This window comes from Apteryx mantelli, chromosome 6 (genome assembly GCF_036417845.1).
Source record: "Apteryx mantelli isolate bAptMan1 chromosome 6, bAptMan1.hap1, whole genome shotgun sequence".
Taxonomy (NCBI): domain Eukaryota; kingdom Metazoa; phylum Chordata; class Aves; order Apterygiformes; family Apterygidae; genus Apteryx; species Apteryx mantelli.
Window position 1 is genome coordinate 46,182,040 of NC_089983.1, and position 23,264 is coordinate 46,205,303.

Consider the following 23,264-nt stretch of genomic DNA (forward strand, 5'->3'; position numbering starts at 1 on the left):
TCTCTAGTCCAGAAAAAAATGCGTCTATGTAACAGTGTTTTTAAGGTTATGGTGGTTGTGTCGGTAATAGACTATCACAAAATACACTTTCGGTAAATGGTAAAAAGCATGAATAACAACATAAATGAGGCTGTGGGAACGGCAGAAAATTCAGCTGGCAAGAACTTCATCTAGCTTTTTTTCAAAAGCTAGATACTAAGGGAACTTCACTGAATTTATTTCCTAAGTTAAGTGAAGGCAAAAACCGAAACAACAAAAAAAATTGGAATGATTACAACTGTTTCAAGATGAAAATAAAAGCCACTCCATTACTAGCGAAAGGAACTAGCTGTGATCTGGCTCGATAGCCTATAGCACAAGGCGGGACATATTCTGGTTTTGTATGGCTGGTGGCACAGGGATCACCAGCCATTTTACTTCTAGACAAGGGAAGACATCCTTCCTCTGTCTCTCATCTCTCCACAGGCCCTGGAGTAATTCACTGTGATGAGTATGTGATGCTCATGAGAAATCCAAAAGTGTAAATTAAGGCTTAGCAGCTGTTTTGTCTTTCAAAAGACCTGCCTTTGGGTGCGTTCTGTCATTCTGCTGGGTTATGCAAGAATTTAGCAACTGGTTTGGTACCTCTAATAATTTAGGACAAGTTGGGAAATGTTTTCTTTGACTTGTTTGGACAGTAGGTTAAAAGTGTCTTCCTTTATTTCTTTATTTTTTTAACAACTACATGGACTTTCTGAATTATGGTTCCCAAACCCTGTGGATGGCCAAACATTGGGCTAAGTGATTTTCCTTTGACATTGCTCTAATCATGACTTGATGGTCAGAAATCATTCAGTTTATTTTAAAATATCTCATTTTGGGGGAACCTGTTTGGAGAAGGAATATAGCGACTTTTGCTCTTTGAATTCAAATGAACACTTATCCCCAGTAAAACCCTATAATTTCTTGAAAGAGACTAGTGTCTGAAATACCCTGTATTTTCCTTTTTCTGAGAATATGAAACATATCTGGTAGCTCATATGCCACTTAATAGTAATTGTTCACAAATGTAATTTTTTTTTAATTGATGACCACTACTGACCAACTATATGTAGTAAATCTCCAAGTTAAAAGGACTGGCCAGGTTCCCAGCTAGCATAAATCAGTGGAGCCCCAATGACAACCTTGCTGACTTCAGTCAGCTGAGAACCTGGCCTACTTACTGTAAAAGCATTGTGGCATTCTTTGGAGCCCTAGTCTGTGATCAGCATCATTTTAATGTCTGACTTCATCTTCAGCTCCGCACATATTGAATAGCTAGAAAACCACCTTTGAGAATATGGCCCTTTCCAACCACCTCCCTTCCCTCTCCAAAAAATTTGGTGTCATGGTGCTTACTGTTCTGACTCCCTCTCTGTCCATTCCTCGCTCTTGTTTTCCTTTTCTTTCTCTTTCCCCCTTTTCCCTACCAATAGATACACAGTACACAAACAGCTTAGATTTTGGATCTCTGGTAGTCCAGCAGTTCAAATCCAGATGCAGTAGAATTAACTCTGCATGTATTTGCTTTTGGAAGGCACTGAATTATACTGCATAGATAAAATTTGTGTTTCTAGCAGCTTGGACATAATAACACTATACCTTCTCCTCTTATGTCAGAATCTGAGCTTTTCCCCTAGAATTTGGAGTATTAGTGATGCCCTTCCTTGTCTTTTTAATAAAAAACATTGAAGCACGAATTCCTTCTGAATGTGGCCACATCTCATACATATACACCAAAAACAGTCAAACAATGACATTCTCAGCGAGGATGTGGCTTTTGTGATTTTGTTTTAATAGTTTCTCTTCCAGAAGTATTGTCTCCCGTGGACTAGATCTGCGCAGCTCAGAGTTGGTGGCTTTGCTGTAGCCTGCAAAAGCTACTCAAAAAGAGCAGGTCTGTCAGGCTCAGGGAGAACTTGAAGCTCACCAGCATGAGCAATTCATTGCAGCTGTAATCATCATTTTATATTATACTACTTGCGAATGTCCATTCCCTCCTCTTCTGGTGTCTCATTTTATATCCATGTGCAAAGCTGTCACACACACCACCATCTTAAATAGAAAGCTTAATGTATAGATATCAGGGATGTGTAATGTAAACCATACCACCAAACATATTATGAATATATTGCTCTTCTTAAAAATGCTTGTTGGTTTTTCATACTACAGTATTGACTAACTGTCTGCGTTTGATGTATGGTTTACCAGCCTGATGTAGACTTATGGTTAGAGCTTAACTTGTTAGTTCTGCTTTTGCAGCCAATTCAGAATAACTACAGATGCCCCAAGATATTAAAATTGACTGCTCAAATGGACTCAGTGTGGGAGTTTCATTGGTTTTAAATTGATAACAGCTGAAAGAGTGAATGATTAAAGCTGTATATGGGCATAGTATGCAGCTCCTTTGTACAAGCTCTTGTGAACAGAATCCACTGTATGGGAATTGCCTTTGTTCTAATAAAAGATATTTCTGAACAATTGTTAGTTTAAATTTTTAAATGATGAAACAAGAACATTTCAGGAGCCTATAGAGGAAATTATTCCTGAGAAACTGGAATAACTCTGAGAAGATAAAGTGGATTTCTATTCAGAGGGGAGCATTTAAAGTTAAGTAGCATTCCATAAGGTGGTAATTGTGTCTATTTCCCAGGCATTTGAGTTAAATAAGCTGGATAGGAAACATAAACTGTCATAACAGGAGGTTAGGGGTGTTGTGTACATCTTTTTTTTCAAGTCATAAAAAATGAAGTTTTGAAGGGCCTTATCGCAAGTAAATCAAACAAAGCCTTTTTTGCTTCTTTTATCCCTTTGGGAGCAGTTCTTATTTTTTGAAAAGAAGTTCTGGATAGTTTCTCCTTAAACAGAGATTTAAAATATATGTACCTATAAAAGAATAAGAAAATAATATTTATATCTCAGTTACACATAAATCTGGTTTGCAAAAAATTAATGACTTACCATTCCTATAATGCCTTGTTTTCAAAATACTGTACAAATAAATCTTCACTGAGTTTTCCTCAACTATCCCTGTGACCTTCAAGAGTGTAAATATGGCAGAGTAACTTCTACCATTCCCATGTTTATGTACAGAAACAGATCCAGCAAAATGAATTGACTAGATCAAGTCACAGAGATAGTGGTTCAGGAAGACCCAGAATTCAGAATATTTACATGACTCATTAGATCATGTACTTCTAAATATTCACGAATTTTTAAGAGGAAAAACAAATCCAAACCTGTTGTGTGTGATTCTTTTACCATAGTCTGTTTTGATGCCCAGCAACTAGTAGCCTGATCTGCTCCCCCTTCTATTCAAATGATGAGTGCTTTTTTTCTAAAGAAAAGGTGTTTTAAAGCTTAATTGCAGGGTACATAATGTGACTATATCCATATACTGAAAGGTAACTAAAATGAGGTTAATCAGTTTGCTCAAGAGGTTACAGAATCCACGTTTTGAAAAAAATTAAGGAGTAATAGAGTAGATGAGATTTGCAAAACAGTTTCCAGGCATTTCAAATTTTCCACCCAGCACTACTAAGTGTCCTGCATTCATGCTGGAGATTTTAAGAGTAACTGCAAAATCCTGGAGTTGGTAATGATGTGCTTATGTTAGAGAAGGCAAGCTGCTGAACCTCTAAGCACTAACTTGGTTTCTGTTGTTCATGTATGGGCCATCTAAACACAGCGCAGTTCTTTGCTTGCTTTACTCCTGAACCATTGTTTACAAGCATCTTTGTCCACCAAATAAGATGTATTTTTTGTTTCTTTTTAGTATGATTTACATTGGAGAACATTCCATATTATGCAAAGAATTTGACAGGTCTTTGCTAAAATTTTAAAAAACAATTAAGATGTCAAAAGAGGAAGTGCTAGTACATTTTAATCATAAATCTCTGTATATATAATTACCACTGAAGGCAGCTATAAATGTTTTATGAAGAAAATGTAACCAGACTGTGCTTTGTCAGAAACATAACCCCAAAACATGTAACAGACTGTTCGCTAATGCTGAACGCCACACATGCACACAACCTTTTTGAGTATAGTTCTGTGAACCCAATCCTCCATTCCTTCTGCATCCAAAACTCCAGCTAACTTTAATTCAGGCTTTGATACACTCTATCAAAATGCAGATCACATACATTTGGAGGTATTGGAATAAACTTCCCTGATATATATCTTGAATCAGAAAGTCCAGAACTCCTGCCAAACCATCTCATGCGCCTTGCCTTGTTTCCCTGATTGTTCCTTAGTCAGGGCTATTAGGAAAGAAAAGGCAATCAAGTTGCTCTTTAAATCTAAGCTTCGGTAAGAAATAATAGTGATTAACAATAGGAAGGCAAAGTTAATGTCATTGCAAAACAGAGAATGAACAAAAGGCTTTTGGCCTGCGAACAAGAAAGAATAAAGTGTGCTGCTTTACGGAGGAAGCTCTTGAACTAGTCATGGTGGGAGATGGTGGGACTGGCTATGGAGAAAGCGTCCCTGCTTCACGGCAGCTGAAGAATCTGAAATGCTGCAGAGGACTGCAGCCATCTCGTCGCTCTGAGAATTAGCGTGTTCGTTAGGCGTGCTCCCCAGAGCTTCAGATGGTGCTAGTGCTCCTCAACTATCTATACAAAAATTTGCAGAGCCTCTACGCCAATTTTCAAAATGTAATATGCTGTTGAAATGCTATATGGAGACTGTCTCTTTGGATAAATGATGATAATGCAGTCCTATTGTTTGAACATTAAACTGGCTCCTATTGAATAGTTTCCCTCATCTGTTTGGTTCATTTTGATTCTAGCTGACAACATCCCTATTACTGACTGCTCTTTTCATAATTTCTCACAAATATAGAGTGGAAATGAGGTAGATGAAGCTAATTAGTAATCTAAAAAGTTTAATCTGATTATACTGATATATTTTAAGATGGACATTCTAAGTTGATCAAAACTTTAAAATCATAAAAACTAAAAAGTAGCATTACCTAGTTAAGTGTTTATTCACCAGGGAAACAACTCAATTTATAAGGTAAACTTGGTGTTAGACCTACATGCTCTCCTCATTGAAACATATTTAATGCCTTCCATCCTTTATGTGCGGACTCTAAAGAGACAGAGTACCAAAGGGTCAGATGTCTAAGAGAGGTGATGATAATATTCAGTTTGGAATCAAAATTTTAACATTTAAGAGTCCATCTTCCTAAATTTTGATACACAAGGAAGATACACTCTCAAAATAATTTCTTTAGAGGTCTATCAAATAAAAAGCAAAAGGAAAGAAAGAAAATACAAGTTAGTGCACTATGGTTGTCTTAAAAAGCCAGTGTTACCTGCACATTTATTTACCACTATTCTTGGGTTGCTTAATTGTCCCTATACTTGCTATGGAATATTTGCGAAAAAATGGAACTAATGAAGTGTTCGATTACAGAAGAAAGCATTCCAAAGAACTAACAGCCAGCAGCAGGAGTTCATCACTCATATACAGTGGCTGGATATAGATAAAGATACAGATGTATATATATATGTATATATATAGTTATATGGATATTTTTAAATAGGTAATTTGATGACCAAAAAACACTGTAAAGATGAGATGAAATTGTATTATAAGTCTCAATTATTCAAAGTAATCAGCTCCTTGCACCCACAGGGTGCTCTATTACAAGAGCAAAACTCCGTGTATATGGAAGAGAGAGGCTATCCAAGAGTACAGGTGTCCAGGGTAGCCCCATCAGTTGATATCACGCACAAGTTTGGATTCACGCAAGATAGGGACCTGAATCTTTAGAAAGGCCTTCACCTTTTATGGCAGGTCAAAGGAAACTCCAGAGGTGACAACCTCCAGGCTTGGAGGGGTGCTAACTGAAACCTGAGCCCGTTGGGAAGTATCCGCGTGCTAAGGCTGTACAGGTATTGGTGGGTTTTGCTCTGGGGCAGAAGCTGGCAAACTACAACTCAGAAAGGATTTGTTTCTAACTTTGTCTGTCCATCTTCCACACGTGAGTTTTTAATTAATATGCAGAGCTCAGAAGAGACGAAAAGCCTACTAATAATAATAGTATGCTTTAATGTATGTTCCCGTTTTTTTTCCAAATGTAGATCAAATTTTTGGCTCCCATTTGCACTTGGTATGTGAGCACGAAAATTCTACAGTCCCCCAATTTGTAAGACTTTGTATAGAAGCTGTTGAGAGAAGAGGTGAGTACCTTAAGATTTAACACTGTATTTTTTTATTTCTGTGTTAGTAATCAAAGCTTTAACCTTATAACTCTGCTTGAATTGCCAGAGAAGTCAGGCAGTTCAATTTATAATATAGTTATGGACTGAACTATATCACATTCTGTATCTTCATTTTCTTTATACAGTAAGACATTAATAAAACCTGTTCATGCTGATTATTCCTTATATTTCATTTGACATGTTGTTGTTTTAGTCTTTCTCTGGGTAAGCAAATGCTAAACATCAATAAAATGTCAGTAACTTCCTTTCTGAAGTCTCTGGTGAATGTAATGCCAATACTTTTCCATAAGTCCTAAATTCTCTTCAACCAAAATAAATGTTATGCTAGTGTGAAAGCAATTTTTTTTTTCTTATACATGCAGGTACCTAATTTTTACTGGTATTATAAAAAGCAGTAGTACTGTGCCAAAATTGGAATGAGTATTCATTCCTATTAAAAGTTTTGATTAATTTAATAAGAAAGATTTTCATAGTATAAAAAGATGTGCTTAACACCTTTGCCCTCCTTCCTTCCTTTAGAGAATATCTTTTCTCATTGAAGGTCATTTTCTTTGGAAGGTGCATGCGGTAGATGCAGAATCTTAAAATGTATTGTATAAAAATGTGAGGCTTCATCACCATCTGTTACAAGTTTACAACTTGTTCCAGGGATCTGGGGAAACATATATCTTGCAAAAGATAGAAAATTTATTTTCAGAATAAGGCTGGGTGAACCCATTGTCACTCTCATTTACTCGAGTCTCAGAACAAGAGAACCAATGAAAAATAAAATGATATTTGGACCACCAACCACAAAGGGAAAAGCTATTTTAATTCCATCATTGTTACCTGGTTTTATAGTGAAAGGTGCAATAAAACTATCCTAGAGTTTCAAACTCTGTGAAATTCATGCTTTAATTATGTAGCAGAGAGTGCACTGGGATATTGTTATTCCCTGAGTGATTGGCAGGAAGTAAGAGAATAACAAAGTGGAGATTGTTCGGTAGGGGGAGATAGTAGCATTGGTTTTTTGGAGGAAGGCTAGAGGCTGGTTGAAAGAAAGAGACAAAGAAAGGGAATAAATGTGAGAAGTGACTATTAATAGAGGAGGAATTGTAAGGAGACATTCAGGACATGAAAGGGAAAGACAGAGATTAGATTATAAAAATGCCAAGGCATGCAGAACATGTCTAATTGACTGTTCTGTTACATTCTCAGCACAGGTTCTCTGAAAAATGCACTCGATATTTCCTAGATATTTTGTAGTATCTGACCATTCTTCCAGGAGAAGTGAAGCCAAAGGTGCTCTGCATTGCTGAACTGTAACAGCAAAATCCAAGACACCTAATTAGATGTTTATTGTCTGTATGCTTACCAGAGAAATGCATACAGAAGAATATGAAAATATCACTGTTTCTTCAGAGGAGTTCATCCTTCAAAGTGTGGCATTATTAATCTTGTGTTTCGTTCAAACTTGCTGTAACTTTGAGAAAGTCTATCACTTTTCGTTAGTCTAGTATGTAAATAAAAGCTAATCATATGGCATGAGATACAAATTTCATTTTATCACTGTGTTTACGAGTTTATATTTGATTTACAGTTTTTCTATTATCATTTTCTTGGATTAGGATCCTTGCATTTACTCACATTCTATTTACTCAAAGTGTTGTTTTTACTAAGTTCTGGCATAAACTATCTCAGGACAGCAGTAATTTATGTGAAGCTAAGTCCAATGTTTATGCAAGCTTCTGATGACATTTTATACCGGGGTTGGTATTAGGAAGCAGTATGTGGAGGTGCCAAGTCTCCCGGCATGGCTGAGACTCAACAGATCTGAAGCCCTCCTCTTAATGGCCAGATATGCCTCCAGCCAAGATACTCAACTGCAGAGTCATGGGAAATACTTATGTACCAATTATGGGAAAGGCACATTTAATGAAAACTGTATGTTTACTTTCATAGTCTTAGTAAGATGGCCTAAATACTCAGTACAGCTGGCATATTGGCTGTTGTAGAAAAGCTTTTTTTCCTGAAGTTGCTTTTTTTCTATGTAGAAAATATATCATCTATGTACTGTAACTGTACCAAAACTGTTACTTGCATGCTTCATTTAAGATAAAAGATTGTCAGGAAAAAAGGCCTTAGGAGACTAACCCTAAATGTTACTTACATATCAGTCATACTTTTCTGTATCATTGTGTTCTTACTTATCAGCTCACGGTCTTAATGATTATTTTATCATACTGTTCACTTATTGACTTTTCTGACCAAACACTGTTTGTTTGTAGATTTTTAAAACATTATCACTGTGCATAGAAAGAAAGTCTAGCAGTGATCTGAATAAACCATATTAATTATCACATTTTCCTGTGTAGAAGAGGTTGCATAGAATAGACAAACTATAGTAATATTCTCCCACAGATTAAAAATGTAGAGAGTGTCATTATCTGTTGGCAAGATTTCCTGTTTGGTTACAGTTTTATATGAATATCTACATTGAAATCAGAGGAACTATTTTGAGACTAATTTGCTGCAACTTAGATCAGATTTTGGTCATTTGTCCCTTTGAATACTGTTTGCTTATTCATCATTTCAATACAGAGGTGCTTTATAAGGCCTGGTCTACTAAAATTCTCCGACCACAATGCATATTTATCTGTCCGACAGGGATTCACTTGTTCGGTTGGGAATCTCATTTTTCAGTCTCCCTTGCTGTTAGAAGTTATTGAAATAGAGCTGGGAAGCAGAGGGCCTTTCACTACTTCATTTAATCTTTTAATCAGCCATATTGCAGAGTTGCTAGCATAGTTTAATCAAGAGAGTCAATAAAAATATTGTGCCCGTTCTTGTAAACTTGCAAGGCAATTGTCACATTTAGGTTTTTTAGAAGCAAGTTCATTTTTTTCTTCCCTCTTTCTGTATTAGTTATTCATTCATAATTTTTGATGAACATCTTGACTCAAGTACTTCAGCATACAGACCTGTGCTGCTGAAGTCAATAGTGTCTAGCCAGAAAGTGTTGCTCCCCCCAGATATCTAATATGATATTCTATACAGAAAAACCTCCCATGTATGTGATCTACTCTTTACCATGCAATGATCAGACTGAAAATATCTAGTAGTGACTTAAAGATTTCTAGCATTTCTTCACTTTCTACTTTCTTGGGGACTTGGAGGGAAATAAAGTGCTTTGTCCTTTTTCGTGGAGGAGTCTATTCCATTTTTCTTCCTTTTAGTCTGTCACTTTGCCATTGACATCTACCTTGGATGGACCCTGGGCTTCTCCTGTCCATTGAGCCACCTTTTTCTCTCTGTAGTTCCCCCGTTTTTCTTTTCGCCAGAAAGCATCTGACAGGTAGCGCCGGCCTGCGCAGAGCCGAGCGGCGCAGGAAGCAAAGCCTGGGATAATCCTCCGAGTGCACTACAATTCCCATGCTGTGCCGGCCTGCCAAGGGTGGGGCCCACTGCAAGATTTTTGGTGTTTCTAGGCCAGATATTATTTCCAGTCATTTCTTGAGTCGTATATTTATTTTGTTATCCACGACCCTTTAAAAACCCTGACTGTTTCTTTTCTTTTTTTTTTTTTTTAATAAGTAAAAGGCATGAGCAGAACGCGTAAAAAAAATAAAAATATCAGCCCTCATAGTGCCTAAACCAAATGCCAGCCAGTACTTCTCATAGCAATGCTGTATCGTGTGAAAATAGTCTGATACTGAACCCTTTTCCAGGGGGGATCACTTGTCTGTGTGCCTAATGACAGAGTAAATGAACGCCCCAAGTAGTCAGCATCCTCCACGTGCCCAGGGTATCCAGCGTATTCTAGCTTTTGCAAAGTAATGGTACTAATGCTCGGGGGAAATATAGTGTGACTTTCATCTCGTTTTTGAAACATCCTTCATTTTCTCCCTCCATTCCCAAATCCAAGTTAGTGTTCTCGAATCAGCCTAGATGACTTGAAAATGACACCGCAGGCAGCAAAGCTGATGATTGCAGGTACCGTTTTCATGCTGAACTGGACATTGCAGACATTGTTTTCTGTTGCTTTTCTTGGAGCACAGGATGCTCTGACAGGAATGCTACACAAAATTACATATTTGATTCAATGCCTAAAAGCCACCCTGGGATCCATAACCTTGCTTAAAGATTTAAGAAAGACCTTTAGTCCACTTCTGAGAAGGTTCTTAGCTTAGAAAACTTTATCTTTCAACTTTACTTCTTAGCAGCTGTTATGTTTTTTTGCTGTCGTTTGTTTGACAGGATCCAGTTATAGGTTCCGATGTCTGTTTAAAGAAACAGGGAGGTTGTTGGCTTTAAAATTCCCTTACTGCTTGTGTGTTCAACATTTTCCCAGGCTTTTCTACATAGTTTGCCAAGTAAAGGGACTGACCTTTTGTAGCAAACACTTTTTCATTTCTAAATGCTCACTTTGATTTTTGTCCCATTTTATGCTCATTCCAAACTGTTTACAACCCACTAAAAATGACTGTGAATTATATGTTTGTGTAATGGATTCCTTTTGTGGTCGGAGTGGAATGTTTACTTTGAACAATTAGTTATCTTTGGGTAGATTATAGTGACCTGAAAAAAGAATGGCTAAAATTATTATAGTACCTTAACTATTTCCTTTTGTTATCTTCTGCGTTTGCCCAATGTATTATTTACTGCGTTTCATTGCTCTGAGCCCCAGCGAACAAATCACGTTAAACCGGAGCGGTGGCAAAACCTCCGTGCGTGCGGTTTGCAGGTTTGCGGGACCTTCATACTGTTAGGTTACGGCCGTGAATGCTAGCAAGACTTCGGGAGTGACCATCAGGTCCTCGTGTTTTGGGTGAGCTATTTCAAGAGGATACAGCTTGGAAAAAGTTTTAAGCACTTGCTCTCTTGAAAATCAGATTTCTTCAAGGTGTCAAAAGTTTGACACCCTAAAACTGGAAGGACCTAAAATCAGTAATGTTTGCTTTTAATGTCCAGAACTGCAATTCGATTTTCCATAATATCATTTTAGAAATACACACACTCAAAATCCCATATCTGAGAATATTCACTGATTGAGGAAGAAAATTTTGTGATGAGCAGAGATAAAGTACCTTACAGAATGTAGTAAAGAAATACAGTCATCTTGATGAAGAGAAATGAAGATAAAAATGATATTTTAAACTACTTTTCCCCTCAAATGCCATGCTGCCCTGTGACAGAAGGTTGTGTCCCTTTCATCAGTTTTATCTCATAATCTAAAAGCTAAAGTGCAGCTAAAAGCACTTTAAAACCTATATTAAAAAAAAAAGAAAAAAGAAAGTGATATATCATTACTTTCTAAATCATATCCTGCTTAAAAGAGAGTTAGGTTTCTGGTAGGAAGTGTACATAGAGGAGAAATCACTTATCTTAAGGAGGAAAGCAAAGAGAAAAGCAATTTTAGAAATTAAAAATATTTTAAAATTAAAAATATTGAATGTGTTTATATAGCTAAAAGTGAGTATGATACTATCTCATTTTTTAATGGCAGAATACATTGTATAAGACTTAAAAAAAAATCCTGAAGCTAATGAATCACACTCCGGGATCACCAACTTTGGTATGGTGTACTTCAGTAGCTGCTGGAGTGCGCTGGGGACGGTAGACGACATGAGGCCCACGCAGCCAAGGAATGTATCGATAGCCACGATACGCAGCCTCCAGCAGCTTCTTGGCATAGTCTGTGACACTCTGTGCTGTTCGACTGGTATTCAGCGCCTTGCTCCTCCACGGAGCATTTTGCATATATGTGGCCTCTCAGAAACACTTTGGTCCCGTAGCTGAGGCCGCAGGGGAAGCAGTGGGAAAGTCCAGGTGGTTGGACAGAGGCTGTTCACCACCGTCTGGTGCTTCCGCAAAGGCACAGTGTTCCCGGGCTGCTCCCAGGAGCAAGACCACCAGGTGGTGGCCTAAAGGGTATGTTCTGGCAAGGCTTCCCGTGAAGGAAGAGTAACCTCTGGAGACCGAGCGGTCCATGGGACAGCTCTGCGCTTCTGTCTCAGTGCAGCGGTCTCCGATAGCAGTTGGCCCCTGCACTGCCACTGAATAATTATTTTATTTGTCTCTTCTCTCCGTTGTATCTCTTAGCCTAACGTATTTCTATCCTTGGAACAAGAAATTGTTCATGAATATCAGTTTGTTTCCTACAAGCTCATTCACTGATTTTCAGTACTTAGTTTTCTTAACAAGGTATTTTCCAAACTGTTTTCTCTTCTTCCAGGCCTACACATTCTTCCTCACTTACTTTGATATAATTTTACATAGAGCTTCCAGTTGCTTTAGAATTCAGTACCCTGAAAGTACAGAGATCATATTGCTCCATCAAATGATCTGAGCTCCCAGTTCTGCTAATTTTGTACTGTTCATTCTTTCCCACTTTGGGATAATCTATTATGCTTGGATCCAGGCACGCACTAAAAGCTAATACTTCCATGAAGAATGTGCAATTTGTACTGTTTAGCTTGTGATGAGATTCCTGAAGTCTTTTATGATTCTATCTTGTTCCAAGGAGGCTTCTGCTCCCAACTTTTATAAGCACTGAATTAAAAAAAATGGAAACAAAACAAACTGATAAAAAAAATTACACACACAAAAAAAAATCCAGCAGTTCAGCAGATAAAGCCTTTTTCCAGGGAATTCTAGTGGACTGAAGAAAACTGTTTCTGAGGGCATTGAACTATGTTTACTTTAAAGTGGCCAACAAGCATAAACTGAAACGTACAGTTGAATGCAATATAAAACAACCAAGTTCTGAGAAAAAGCCCTTGCAAGTTTGTGATTTAAAATGTTTTTTTTTTTCCCCTTCTCTTTTGAGTAGAAATTAAGAGCAGTTGAATTTAGTGCAAACATATTGGCAAGCTCTCCTCAACCAGCTCTGTCTTCAGGCTCAGGCAATCCCACTACAGCCACCTTTCTTGGAGTAGGAGCCAGTTAATAGCGTTGTGCAAGGTCCAAGTCAGAATTGGCTGGGAAGGGTATTCACTCTGGGGCCTCTGTGTCTGCTAGAAAGCCACATTCTGAGTTAGAAAAAATATCAAGAAGTGTCAACAGGAAACATCACGGAAGGGCATACAAGACAAATTAGAGAAAAAAAGGAGACAACAGCAAGGAAAAAAAAAAGCAGCCTTGCAGTGACAATGCACAAAAGAGAGGAGAAACATATATTTAAAAATTTTGCAAACGTAGCCTGTGAGCTAGTCTAAAGAAGAAACAAAAAAGACAGACATTTGAACCAGTTGCCATTTTTTGTCATAGTTACCTGATACCTGTTTCATTGATTAATCTGTTCCAGAGAAATGTATCCATTTCTATGAAAAAAGGGGATTTGTATTTTAAGCCTTGCCAGTAACAACAAGCAGACACTCAGTGTGCACCAGAGTAACATTTACAATGCCTGGGCCAAATTCATGCCTTGTGTAATTTTATTGCTTTTACTGGAATTACACCAGAGATGAGTTTGGCCTTTTGCCTTTTTCTAGCATTGTATAATATATCTATTAGTGAACGTGGAGAAAGAAACAGGGCATTTTGTCTTCAGAATTTTCCATAAAATCTTTTTCAATAGGCTTAATAAATAAAATAAACCACTTAACCTGTGAAATAAAAAAGGATCAGACAACATTTTCTAGATATTAAAATAATGCTAATATACTTTGTAAATCAGAGATGACATTTGCACACGCTCAAACAAAAAGTCTAGAGAAAATCTAAAGGCAGCTGACTGTTTCTGGTGTTTACCCTGTGTCAGTGAGAAAATGAAGGTCCTGACATCCCCCCCTGGTCAGAGTCAGATTCGGGAAAGCTCACATTTGAGGATATGCACCTCCCAGCAATGGGAAAGATAAAAAGATAAACTAAAAATAGAAAAAAAAATCCTCTCTTTTCCTCCTGAGTAAACTGAAGATGTGAGGCATCATGTCCTGGCACAGTACACATACCATCACCGACAAGGATCTGCCTGTATTTCCACTGGAAACTGCACATATTCAGACTTTACAGTTCAACCATTAATAGGACACTTTGAGCTGACACTTGACAAAATGAGTCGTGGCCTAGAGGAAATGATCGCACACACACAAAAAATATATTTAAGTCCATTAAGTTCCTTTAAGAAAAAAAAAAAAAGCAGTTTCAGATTCTTCTAGAGTCCCTGTTCCTTAAAAATAAATTTATGGTTTTTTAAACAAAATTATGAAGGCATAATTCCAAAATGTAGACTGATTGTTTTCTCTGTTTGAAAAAAAAAATACTATAACTAGGCTATATTTTTTTAAAAAAAGTGTTACTGCAATAAAAGAAGACATTAAAAAAAAAGTTTTGCTGTCTAAATGCAACACTGTGGGGTCAGTTTAAAAAAATCCTGTCTCCTTTTTTCTGCCTGCAATTCAAGAGAGCAAATAACTGCAGTTGTATTTTATTACTCCAATTATTTGCTGTAGCAGCAGCATTGATGTGTTACATCAATGTTTTAACCATATAATATTGCAGTGTAATAGGATTGATACCTAAGTGAGAGAAATTGCTCCAACAGAAAGCTTCAGGAGCAAGGAAGAAGGCAAGGTAAGAGCAGCTTAAAAAGGAGACTTTATGTTAAGGTTTTCTCTTCTTTTAGAGAAGGTTTTTTAATTCATTTTACTCCAATGAATTGATGGGACTGATATTGTTAGCAATCTAGTAACTAAATTGTCCCTAAATTGGCTACTGCCTGATAAACCTCCATGGAATTAACAAGTCTTTTAAATATCTCCAGTAGTACATTAGCTTAGCAGATTGTTTTATTTTAATCAGGATCCTCACCGATCATGGCTGTAATTATATAGCAAAGCAAATTCTTTTTGTCTTCACGCAGACAAACAATGCTCACTGGTTTGAGTGGAATGACATATATGTAAATGAGAGCAAAATGTGGCCATTTTGTTTCATAACATAGCATAACCATATCACTTAGATCCTGAATAGCTGCAATCAGTCTGATCCAACTATCTATTCACCATTCCTTCATACACCTTTTTTTTCCTGGTGTCATAGATGATACATTTGAAATCATTCAACCTCAGTGTTTCCTCCACAGTCTCGGGAAACAGATATTGTTATTAGAAACTGTTTTCTCATATTCATTCTACTTTGTAACTGATATATGTTATTTCAGTCTGTTATTCATTTTTTACTGATAACAGACCCTATATGCCAAAACAGTTGCGCAGAGACTTCCCTGTAAGGACCTGAGCAGTCCCATTAAATGGTCAGTGGATGTTCTTACAGTTAAGGAAATGCTTCAGTATTTTGTTGGATCACAGTGTTAAACTTTATATATTTGGATCAGAATTGTAAATATCCAGATTTTCTCTCAGGATTAAAAAAAAAAAAAAGTTCAGTTGCCCAGTTTATGGACCATTTACAGGTAATCCTAAGGCTCTTAAAATCACCACAAACTTCTCCAAACCAAGAGTAAAGTGATGAGGTCTTCTTGAGCCTTCTTTGAGGTCTTCAATCAGAAACAAAATAAGAAAGTCCCCATAATATAGGAAGAGGATATTCCATGCCTCTTCTTTCCATCTTCCCAGGAAAATTCCCACAATATTTTAAGCCATATGTTTAGATCTGAGCATCCTGAAGGGACATGGTGTTACATGACATACCACACCAAAGTAGTTGCCACCAAAGGATTTTTCCCGCACCAGCAGTAACCCACAATGGTGTTGGAGGTACCACAACTTTTTGTCTACTTAAAAAAAAAAGAAATTTGGTGAGCGTATGGTATCTGTTAGCAAGTGTTGAGTTCTTTCTGGTGATCCTGCTCATGTTGATTTAAATGGAAAATGGATTAACTCAAAAATCTTTCATAAGAGAAGTTTGTTACTGTAGTTGTAGTGATGCCCCGTGGAGCCACTAGAACTAAAAATCTGTCAGCATACTTGGTATAAACTTTGTTTCATGGTTCTCTAACTCATATGATTGAGATTAAATTGAATAAAGTCTTGGCGCATAGTTTGGCAGCCAAGAAGCATTCCTCTGTTTGTGTGTGTATATGTGTGTGTGTGTGTGTGAGAGAGAGAGAGAGAGACAAAGAGAGAGAGAAATTCAGCAGTCAATTCATTCAGTGCAAAATTATCAGGTGTTCCTCAGTAGGAAGATGAGACACATCCTCTTCTGATGGAAATTGCTTTTCTCTGAGATTATATCCCTCAAAACAAGCATCTACCTTAATCAGTTTAACACAGTAAATAAAATCATTCAAATTCTCCAGCCCAGCTAAACCGTAAGCCAGACTTAAATCTGGAAAGGAAGGTGGATGTTTCTTGAAGTGTGCCCTTTAGGCATTTAAATGTTGCTACCCAACTACTAAAACAGAAGAGCTTGCAAACTGCTTTATTTAATGCCCTGATCTGTGACCTACAGGACTATTCTCACAGCGAGGAATCAGCCAAATATTGATCAGTGCCTGTTCTCTGGTTATAAACAACTATATTTGGATCAGGAGAAAAGGCAGGTTAGGAACTGCATAACAGCACTGATCCAGTGACGGACTTTTCTGTATAGGAACAGTTCTACCATCACTCAGTAAAGACACATTAAACTACAGGTTTAATGTTGAAGGAGAATCTGACCCTTCTCTTTAGATACTGTGCAAATGGTCACAAAATACTGATGTTTGAAAAGCGTCTTAATTTGCACAACAGAAATTGTTCATAATTGTTTTTATTATCTTTATTTCACTTGCAATTGTTTATTCTGATATGTCATATATTAAATATATGAAGAATATAGCTCACAGTAAGAGCTTGTGTTAGCAACTTTGCACCATTGTTGGATGTCTCTATAGGAAATGTTATTAATGATTACTGAAATTTTCACTAAAGAAGGAAATTAGATATGAAAAGTACTGTATACTAACTTCTCCTTTCCAAGCCTTCCAAAATACCAGAGGGTCCGTGTGAACCCTAGTAAAAAGCATGAGATTGGATTTCCGTCTTCCTTACATCATTCCATGTTGGAGCCAGAACTAAGATACAAAGAAGATGATTCAAATCAAAATTCTTCCCATAGCTTCAAATTTTAAAATAACTATCTTGCATGAAAATATCAAATGATACTAATATGCATTAACGTCACCCAAAATTCAGCTAACAGATGTCCAGTGCATATTATTGTAAGCAACTAGGTTCCTTCTTCTCAGAAGTCACTACTTTTCTTTATTCCTTGCCTGTCTCAGTTATGTTTCAGTTATGTTATTTGTATTACATTGTGATTCTTTTCATATTTGAAAGTAGAAAGTAATTTTTTCTGTTTCAGACTACACTCAGTAGTCTCATACACTTAGTAACTCAGACACCAGGTTTGTGCTAGTTTTATACAGTATAGAGTAGTATATATGTCCAACTGTAAAATGAAAAGTATTTCCATGTGACCTATTGAGTTGCTTCTATCAAAACAGTGGAGCACGTGCTAGTCTCTAAGTTATGGTATTTGTCATTGTAACTCAGTTCAGGATTTTTATGATTTCTGTAGCTATTTTGACTCCATTATTTGCCAAATGTTGCTTTGGTGGCGGTTCAGATTTTTCCTAAATTAAATGGAGGCAGAAAAAAGCTTTCAAGTGACCTGAACCTGTTTGGAACTGTAAATGTAGCAGGAACAACAGGAAAAATATGTATATAAGTGCAGAGTCCTGTAGCTAAGATAAAAAAAACAACCCACACATATGGAAGAATATCTAGGCACGATAGCTTTCTGTCATATTAAAAGTAATGTTACCACCTTTTCACACAGTACAGCTTAATGCCACTGTTTCATAGGACTGAATATGACTTCTGCAAAACCAAGAAAACTTTATTCACTTATTAAGGGAAAGTGTGGATTAGAGGTTTATCACACAAAACATGTAAGAGGGTTTAAAAAGAGTTCAGAGGAATCCCATGTTTTTAATCATCATTGTTTCTTTAAATGTGTGCAATATACACTAGGAAAAACATAATATTATTAAATAGTTATCTATCTATGTGAGTGTATATATGTATGTATATAGATATATATACACACACTTTTGTATTATCACATTTATATGTTAACCAGATAAGCAATGCTAAGAGTTCAGTAACTTGGTGTATATGTATAGTTATCTTCTAAGAGAGACTGCATTTTCCACACAGGCATGGACTGTAGTACAGGTGTTTGACAGTGTGTCTTAGACTAAAGAATCTAATTTTTACATATTTTCTCCCACCTATCCATAAAAGGCAAACAGAAATGTAGATGCCCACAAAATCGCGTGAAAAAAAGAGCATTACCAATTGCAAATGAGAGCCTCAACTCCATTTTAAGTATCCAGTTCTGTTAGCATATTCTTTCAATCAAAAATCCAGAACTGAGCTGGTCTGGTTTCTTACTGCAAGAAACAGATCCAGCCTTTTGTATTATGCAGTGAGGACTCATCCCCCGTGCAGATGAGCACTTATGAAACAACTGCTACCAAGTGCCTGCTTGACGTTTCTTTAGCTGTTGTGCAGTTCCCTTCTGCCCTGCGGAAGAGTTAAACGCTCTGGTCCCACCCACTGCGCTGCACTGCACGGTAGTTGTAAAAAGTGGGTAGGCAGGACCCCTTCCTGAAGACGAGGGTAGATAACCTCGATGCACCTAAGCTTGAACAGGGTATGTCTTCCCGCTGTCAAATAAAAATGGATCTGTTGGTTAAAAAGAAGAGTATTGGGCCTATCTGGGCTCCTCAACTATATCTAAAACACAAAGAGATGATGGAAGAAGCTGTTCTGTGACTCTCAATTTCCGTCCTAAATATAATCCTATCTCAGCCGCTATCCTTTAAAAAAAAAATCTCTGCAGGCCAAGCAAAGGTACTACAGTCCAGAAAATGCAAACTCCGTACCCATTTTGGCCGAAGAAGATTACATGTGCCCAAACATACAGCTCTTCCACTTTCAACTGTTAAAAGTCCAATGAGCAGCAGTACTAGTGAGAATGGGGAGGTGACATTACTGAGGTCTAATTTAACCTCTCAGTATTGTGAAAGACAGGAAAAGATTTTTCCCTACTGTGCACTAAATTCTGTTTAAAGTCAGCATCGGGAGTAAGGGATGTTTGGAGAATTGTATCTGTCCCTCAGCTTTTAACCACAGTCCCTACTGATGTCAGTAGACCTGACTGAAAGTACTATATAGTCCTATGAGAAGAGTTAGACCCCCGCTAAGTGCAATTTCCCTTAGTGTGCTGATGCTTCTCAAAAAACACAGGCATGATGTTGGTGATGATGGATCCCCAAATGAAGCACAGTTTAACCAAAGTGGGAGGATTTAGCAGAATGCATAAATTTTTTGTATGCTACTGTCTGTAACACGCAGATCCTCAGCCAGTTTAGCGAGCATAAGTTACAGCTGGCTTTTGCTGGAATAGTTTATGCTCTTGACCCTCCTCAGTTGTATAGCCAATAGGGAGTTGTCAGGCTACATGTGTTTTTAAACTTCTTTCAGCTAAATCAGAAATCCAAAAGCAAAATACAGCTCTCAGCAGTATCATGTGGAGTTGTGACACTCCCTGGAGGGCTGGGGGTCCATAAACCAATGAATGGATTACAATGAGGCATAAATGTAGTATTTTCATCCATGACAGATATAATCTTGAGCCGGTATTTTTCTTGTTACTTAACTCTTTCAGAATGTAACGTGTGACAGAAAATGTCTTATAATGCACATTGCAGTAAATATCAGTCAAGTATGCTTTATTGCTGAGCTATACATGTTTTCAGAAGTTAACAGGCACAGCTGGGATATGAGAAATGGCAATGCTGTATATATTTCTTGAACATACAAAATACCTTGTCTCTCTTCTCCCCCCACCCTCCACAGTACATCCCCAGCTGTTCTGATCGTGTCACAGAGTGGATGAGTTTTTCCATCGCCAGCTAGCCCTGAAATGACAACTTTTACTCAGACTTTCTTTCTCCCCCAAATAAACTGTATTATCCACATTGTCATCACATTCAAATTAGACTATCACAGTGTATGTTGCAGGCACAGAACAACAGAAATGGTAATGGGCGGAAAGTGGTAAACTGCGTATTGGTAGCTGTACCTAGCAGAAAATGCTTGGTGCTAGTATTTTAATGTCTACTGATTTTCACGTAAGTGACTCAAAATTCTCTACCTGAAATTCCCATTTCTCAGTCAGTGTCATATAACCACAGTGCCAGTCAGGTAAGAATTTTAGGCTTTACATCTCTGAGGACATAAGGCTGCTTATATGCTAAGAGAAAGGGTTGCTGGTGAAGGGCCACTCAGCTTTTGAAAACTCTGATGCTCCTGAAAGACCATTTGGGCACCAAAGAAAACGTGTACGTGATAAGAACCATATACACTCATTTCCTGCAGAGAAGTTAAGCACTGGTCAGAATGGACCTACCAGCCTATATGTGATAAGTAGTGACTGCAGTAAATGAGAGCAAATAGGAGTAGTGAAGGAGGTATTAAGACAGAAATGAAAAACCAAAACCCATAAATTAAACATCCAAAAAATTAAATACTAATATGCTATATAAAGATAAAATGAGTATTTTCAAATGTTTGGTGATTTTAGATATTAAATTATGTTGCATAAAGGAAGACAATCGTGCACAGAGTAAAATAATGCTATTTTTTTTAAGCTGCCATTCTGTTTAAACCAGTGAACTGACATGTGTACTTGAGGTCTGTATTTGGTAGGGTTTTTTTTTCCCCCTTTATCATAAACCTTGTTGATTTAAAAAGTGAACAAAGATGAATCAGGTGGTAAATATATTCATGTAATCATTTTCATTAATAAGACGTTATAAATAATAGAGGGGAGGTTTTAAGTGTATAATTTTCTGTAACACAATTGAGATTTTTCCACATCTTCAGCAGTAAGTTAATTAAAATCACCTGCATTTTCTTGGGCGGACACCAAATGGATTGCAAACAAAAACAGATTAAAATAGCTGTAGCTCATGGCATACAGATGACAAGATTCACAAAGAGGACAATCAGGCAATGAAAACCTCCTCTTTTTCAAACATTTTTAAAAGAAATTCAGCTCTTGTGAGTCTCTGTAAAAAGACGTTTGTAAGTGTTTCGCTGAAAGACTAGAATGGCTTTGTTTCTGATCCCATGATGAGTGAAAGAAATGTTTAAGAAAGATCACTTTACAGAGAGAATCAGACTGAAATGTGATGACTGTGATTCAAGCCAAGCCAAAAATTACAGCTCAGAATTAAAGGGGATGGACGTGGCTTGGGAATCCATTTTCCCACATTCCTGAATCTCAATCATCCCAGCCAATGTTTAAAAGAAAATACAGTGGAAAACAATGAGGTCACTTTGTTTAGCTGCAAGTAGTGGGACTATCAGAATGGCAAAAGCATATTTTGGAGGTAACTGCAAAATTACAGTGAACATGCTGCATGTTCGAGGGCTTCATTCAAAACAAATAGCTTCAAAGCTTAGTTTTGTTTCTTGTCATTGTGAGCCTTCTGAGCAAGTCTTGCTGTTTCTGAGGCTTTTAAACCATAAACTGCTTGAATGTCAAAGACAGTGCAACACAATAGAGAAGAAGATGTAAGACATAGCAAGCTTGATTTAGGCATTGAACAGCAGCCCTGCGTAGCACTGAACTGTATACTAGTTTAAATTGCACTCGTTTTGTACTGTCACTGCCCTTATTTATTTGTATATAAATATCTATGCAGAAATTCTACCATCAAGTGATATGAAACAGAATAAAGTATATCATCCATCATCTTCACTTGTTACTTATTCTCGGTATGTAATGCTCATATTCAGTGTTGTAATTGCTTCCATTAAACAGTTTCTACAGGGTCTTGAAAACAATAAGATCTTAGTCAAGCTTTTCTCCTTTCATTGCATCTTGAAGTTATTACTGCGAGAAAAAATTAGATTCTTTTTTTTATGTAGAAATGCCCCTCATCTTCTTGATACTCTTGCAGTCAAACATAGAATTATTTCTTGTTAGCTAATTTCCTAAAGAGATTCACCAAACCTCATGTCAGACACCTCCTATAGAGTCATTTCTTAGCTCATTAAAGCTAGTACATTTTCTCCCTCCTTTCTTTCCCCCACTACCTCTGCCTTTACTAAATGCTGATGCAGAGTTGGATTTCCACTAATAGTAGACAAAAGAAAATCTTGTTCATGTTGCTTTCGATGTGGGCTTGTCTGTCCCAGTCCTGCAGCTAGGCAAGGCTGAGGTCATGAGTCTAGTACCCCTAGGAAGTTCGTCTCTGCACCCCCTTTTTGAAATGATGAATGTATTTTAAGCATTGTGTTATTTGCTTCAATATCTGACAGAGTGTTCTACTAGGGCTCTTATCTGTAGTGCCTGAAGAGGTGCAGTCTCTTTCCTGCTTCTGTTTGATATTCCCCTTTCTATAATTCTAGGGATCGCATTAGTCCTGTTTGTTATAGCACCAAACTGAGAGATCATGTTAAGCTAATCATCTAAAATAACCCCAAAGTCCTTTATAACCTACATCCAGAGTTTCCACAAATGTTACCCTGTGTTTCTCTGTATGAAAACTTATTTTACTGCACTGTGACCATTCAGGGTGGCAATTCAGACCTTCTGTAAATTTACTTGTCCTCATCATTATTTAATACCTTCCTGATCTTTGGGTCATCTGCTTACTTTGCCAAAAGAGATTTTACATCATTGTCTAGATCCCTGGTAAAGGTATTGGATGGCACTGGACTGAGAGCTCCACTCTTGAGAACGCTGCCAGTAATGACCTTGTTAACTGATAGCTCCCATTAACTACCACATTTTGAGCTCTGTCATTGAGCCAGTTTTTAATCCATGTAATATATGCCCTGTTAATTCCATAAAATGCAAGTGCTTTAATCAAAACGTCATGTGGTACTAAGTCAAAAGCCTCATGGAAACCCAAATATACTATTTCAACACCGTTGCCTTTATCAACCAGACCTGTCAAAAATCCAATCCTATCAAAAAAATGCAACAAGTTTGCTTGACAAGGCCCTG

General features: G+C 37.3%; 1 protein-coding gene across 2 annotated transcripts in view; it reads left to right on the forward strand.

Moving 5' to 3' along the window:
* The window catches only part of ARHGAP15 (Rho GTPase activating protein 15), a 343,348-nt gene that overhangs the window by 207,118 nt on the left and 112,966 nt on the right, over nt 1-23,264 (forward strand). For both annotated transcript variants that reach the window (XM_067298597.1, XM_013959737.2), the window contains exon 10: nt 6,111-6,209. In XM_067298597.1, coding sequence (XP_067154698.1) covers nt 6,111-6,209 — 99 coding nt within the window. The remainder of the gene's footprint in view (nt 1-6,110; nt 6,210-23,264) is intronic.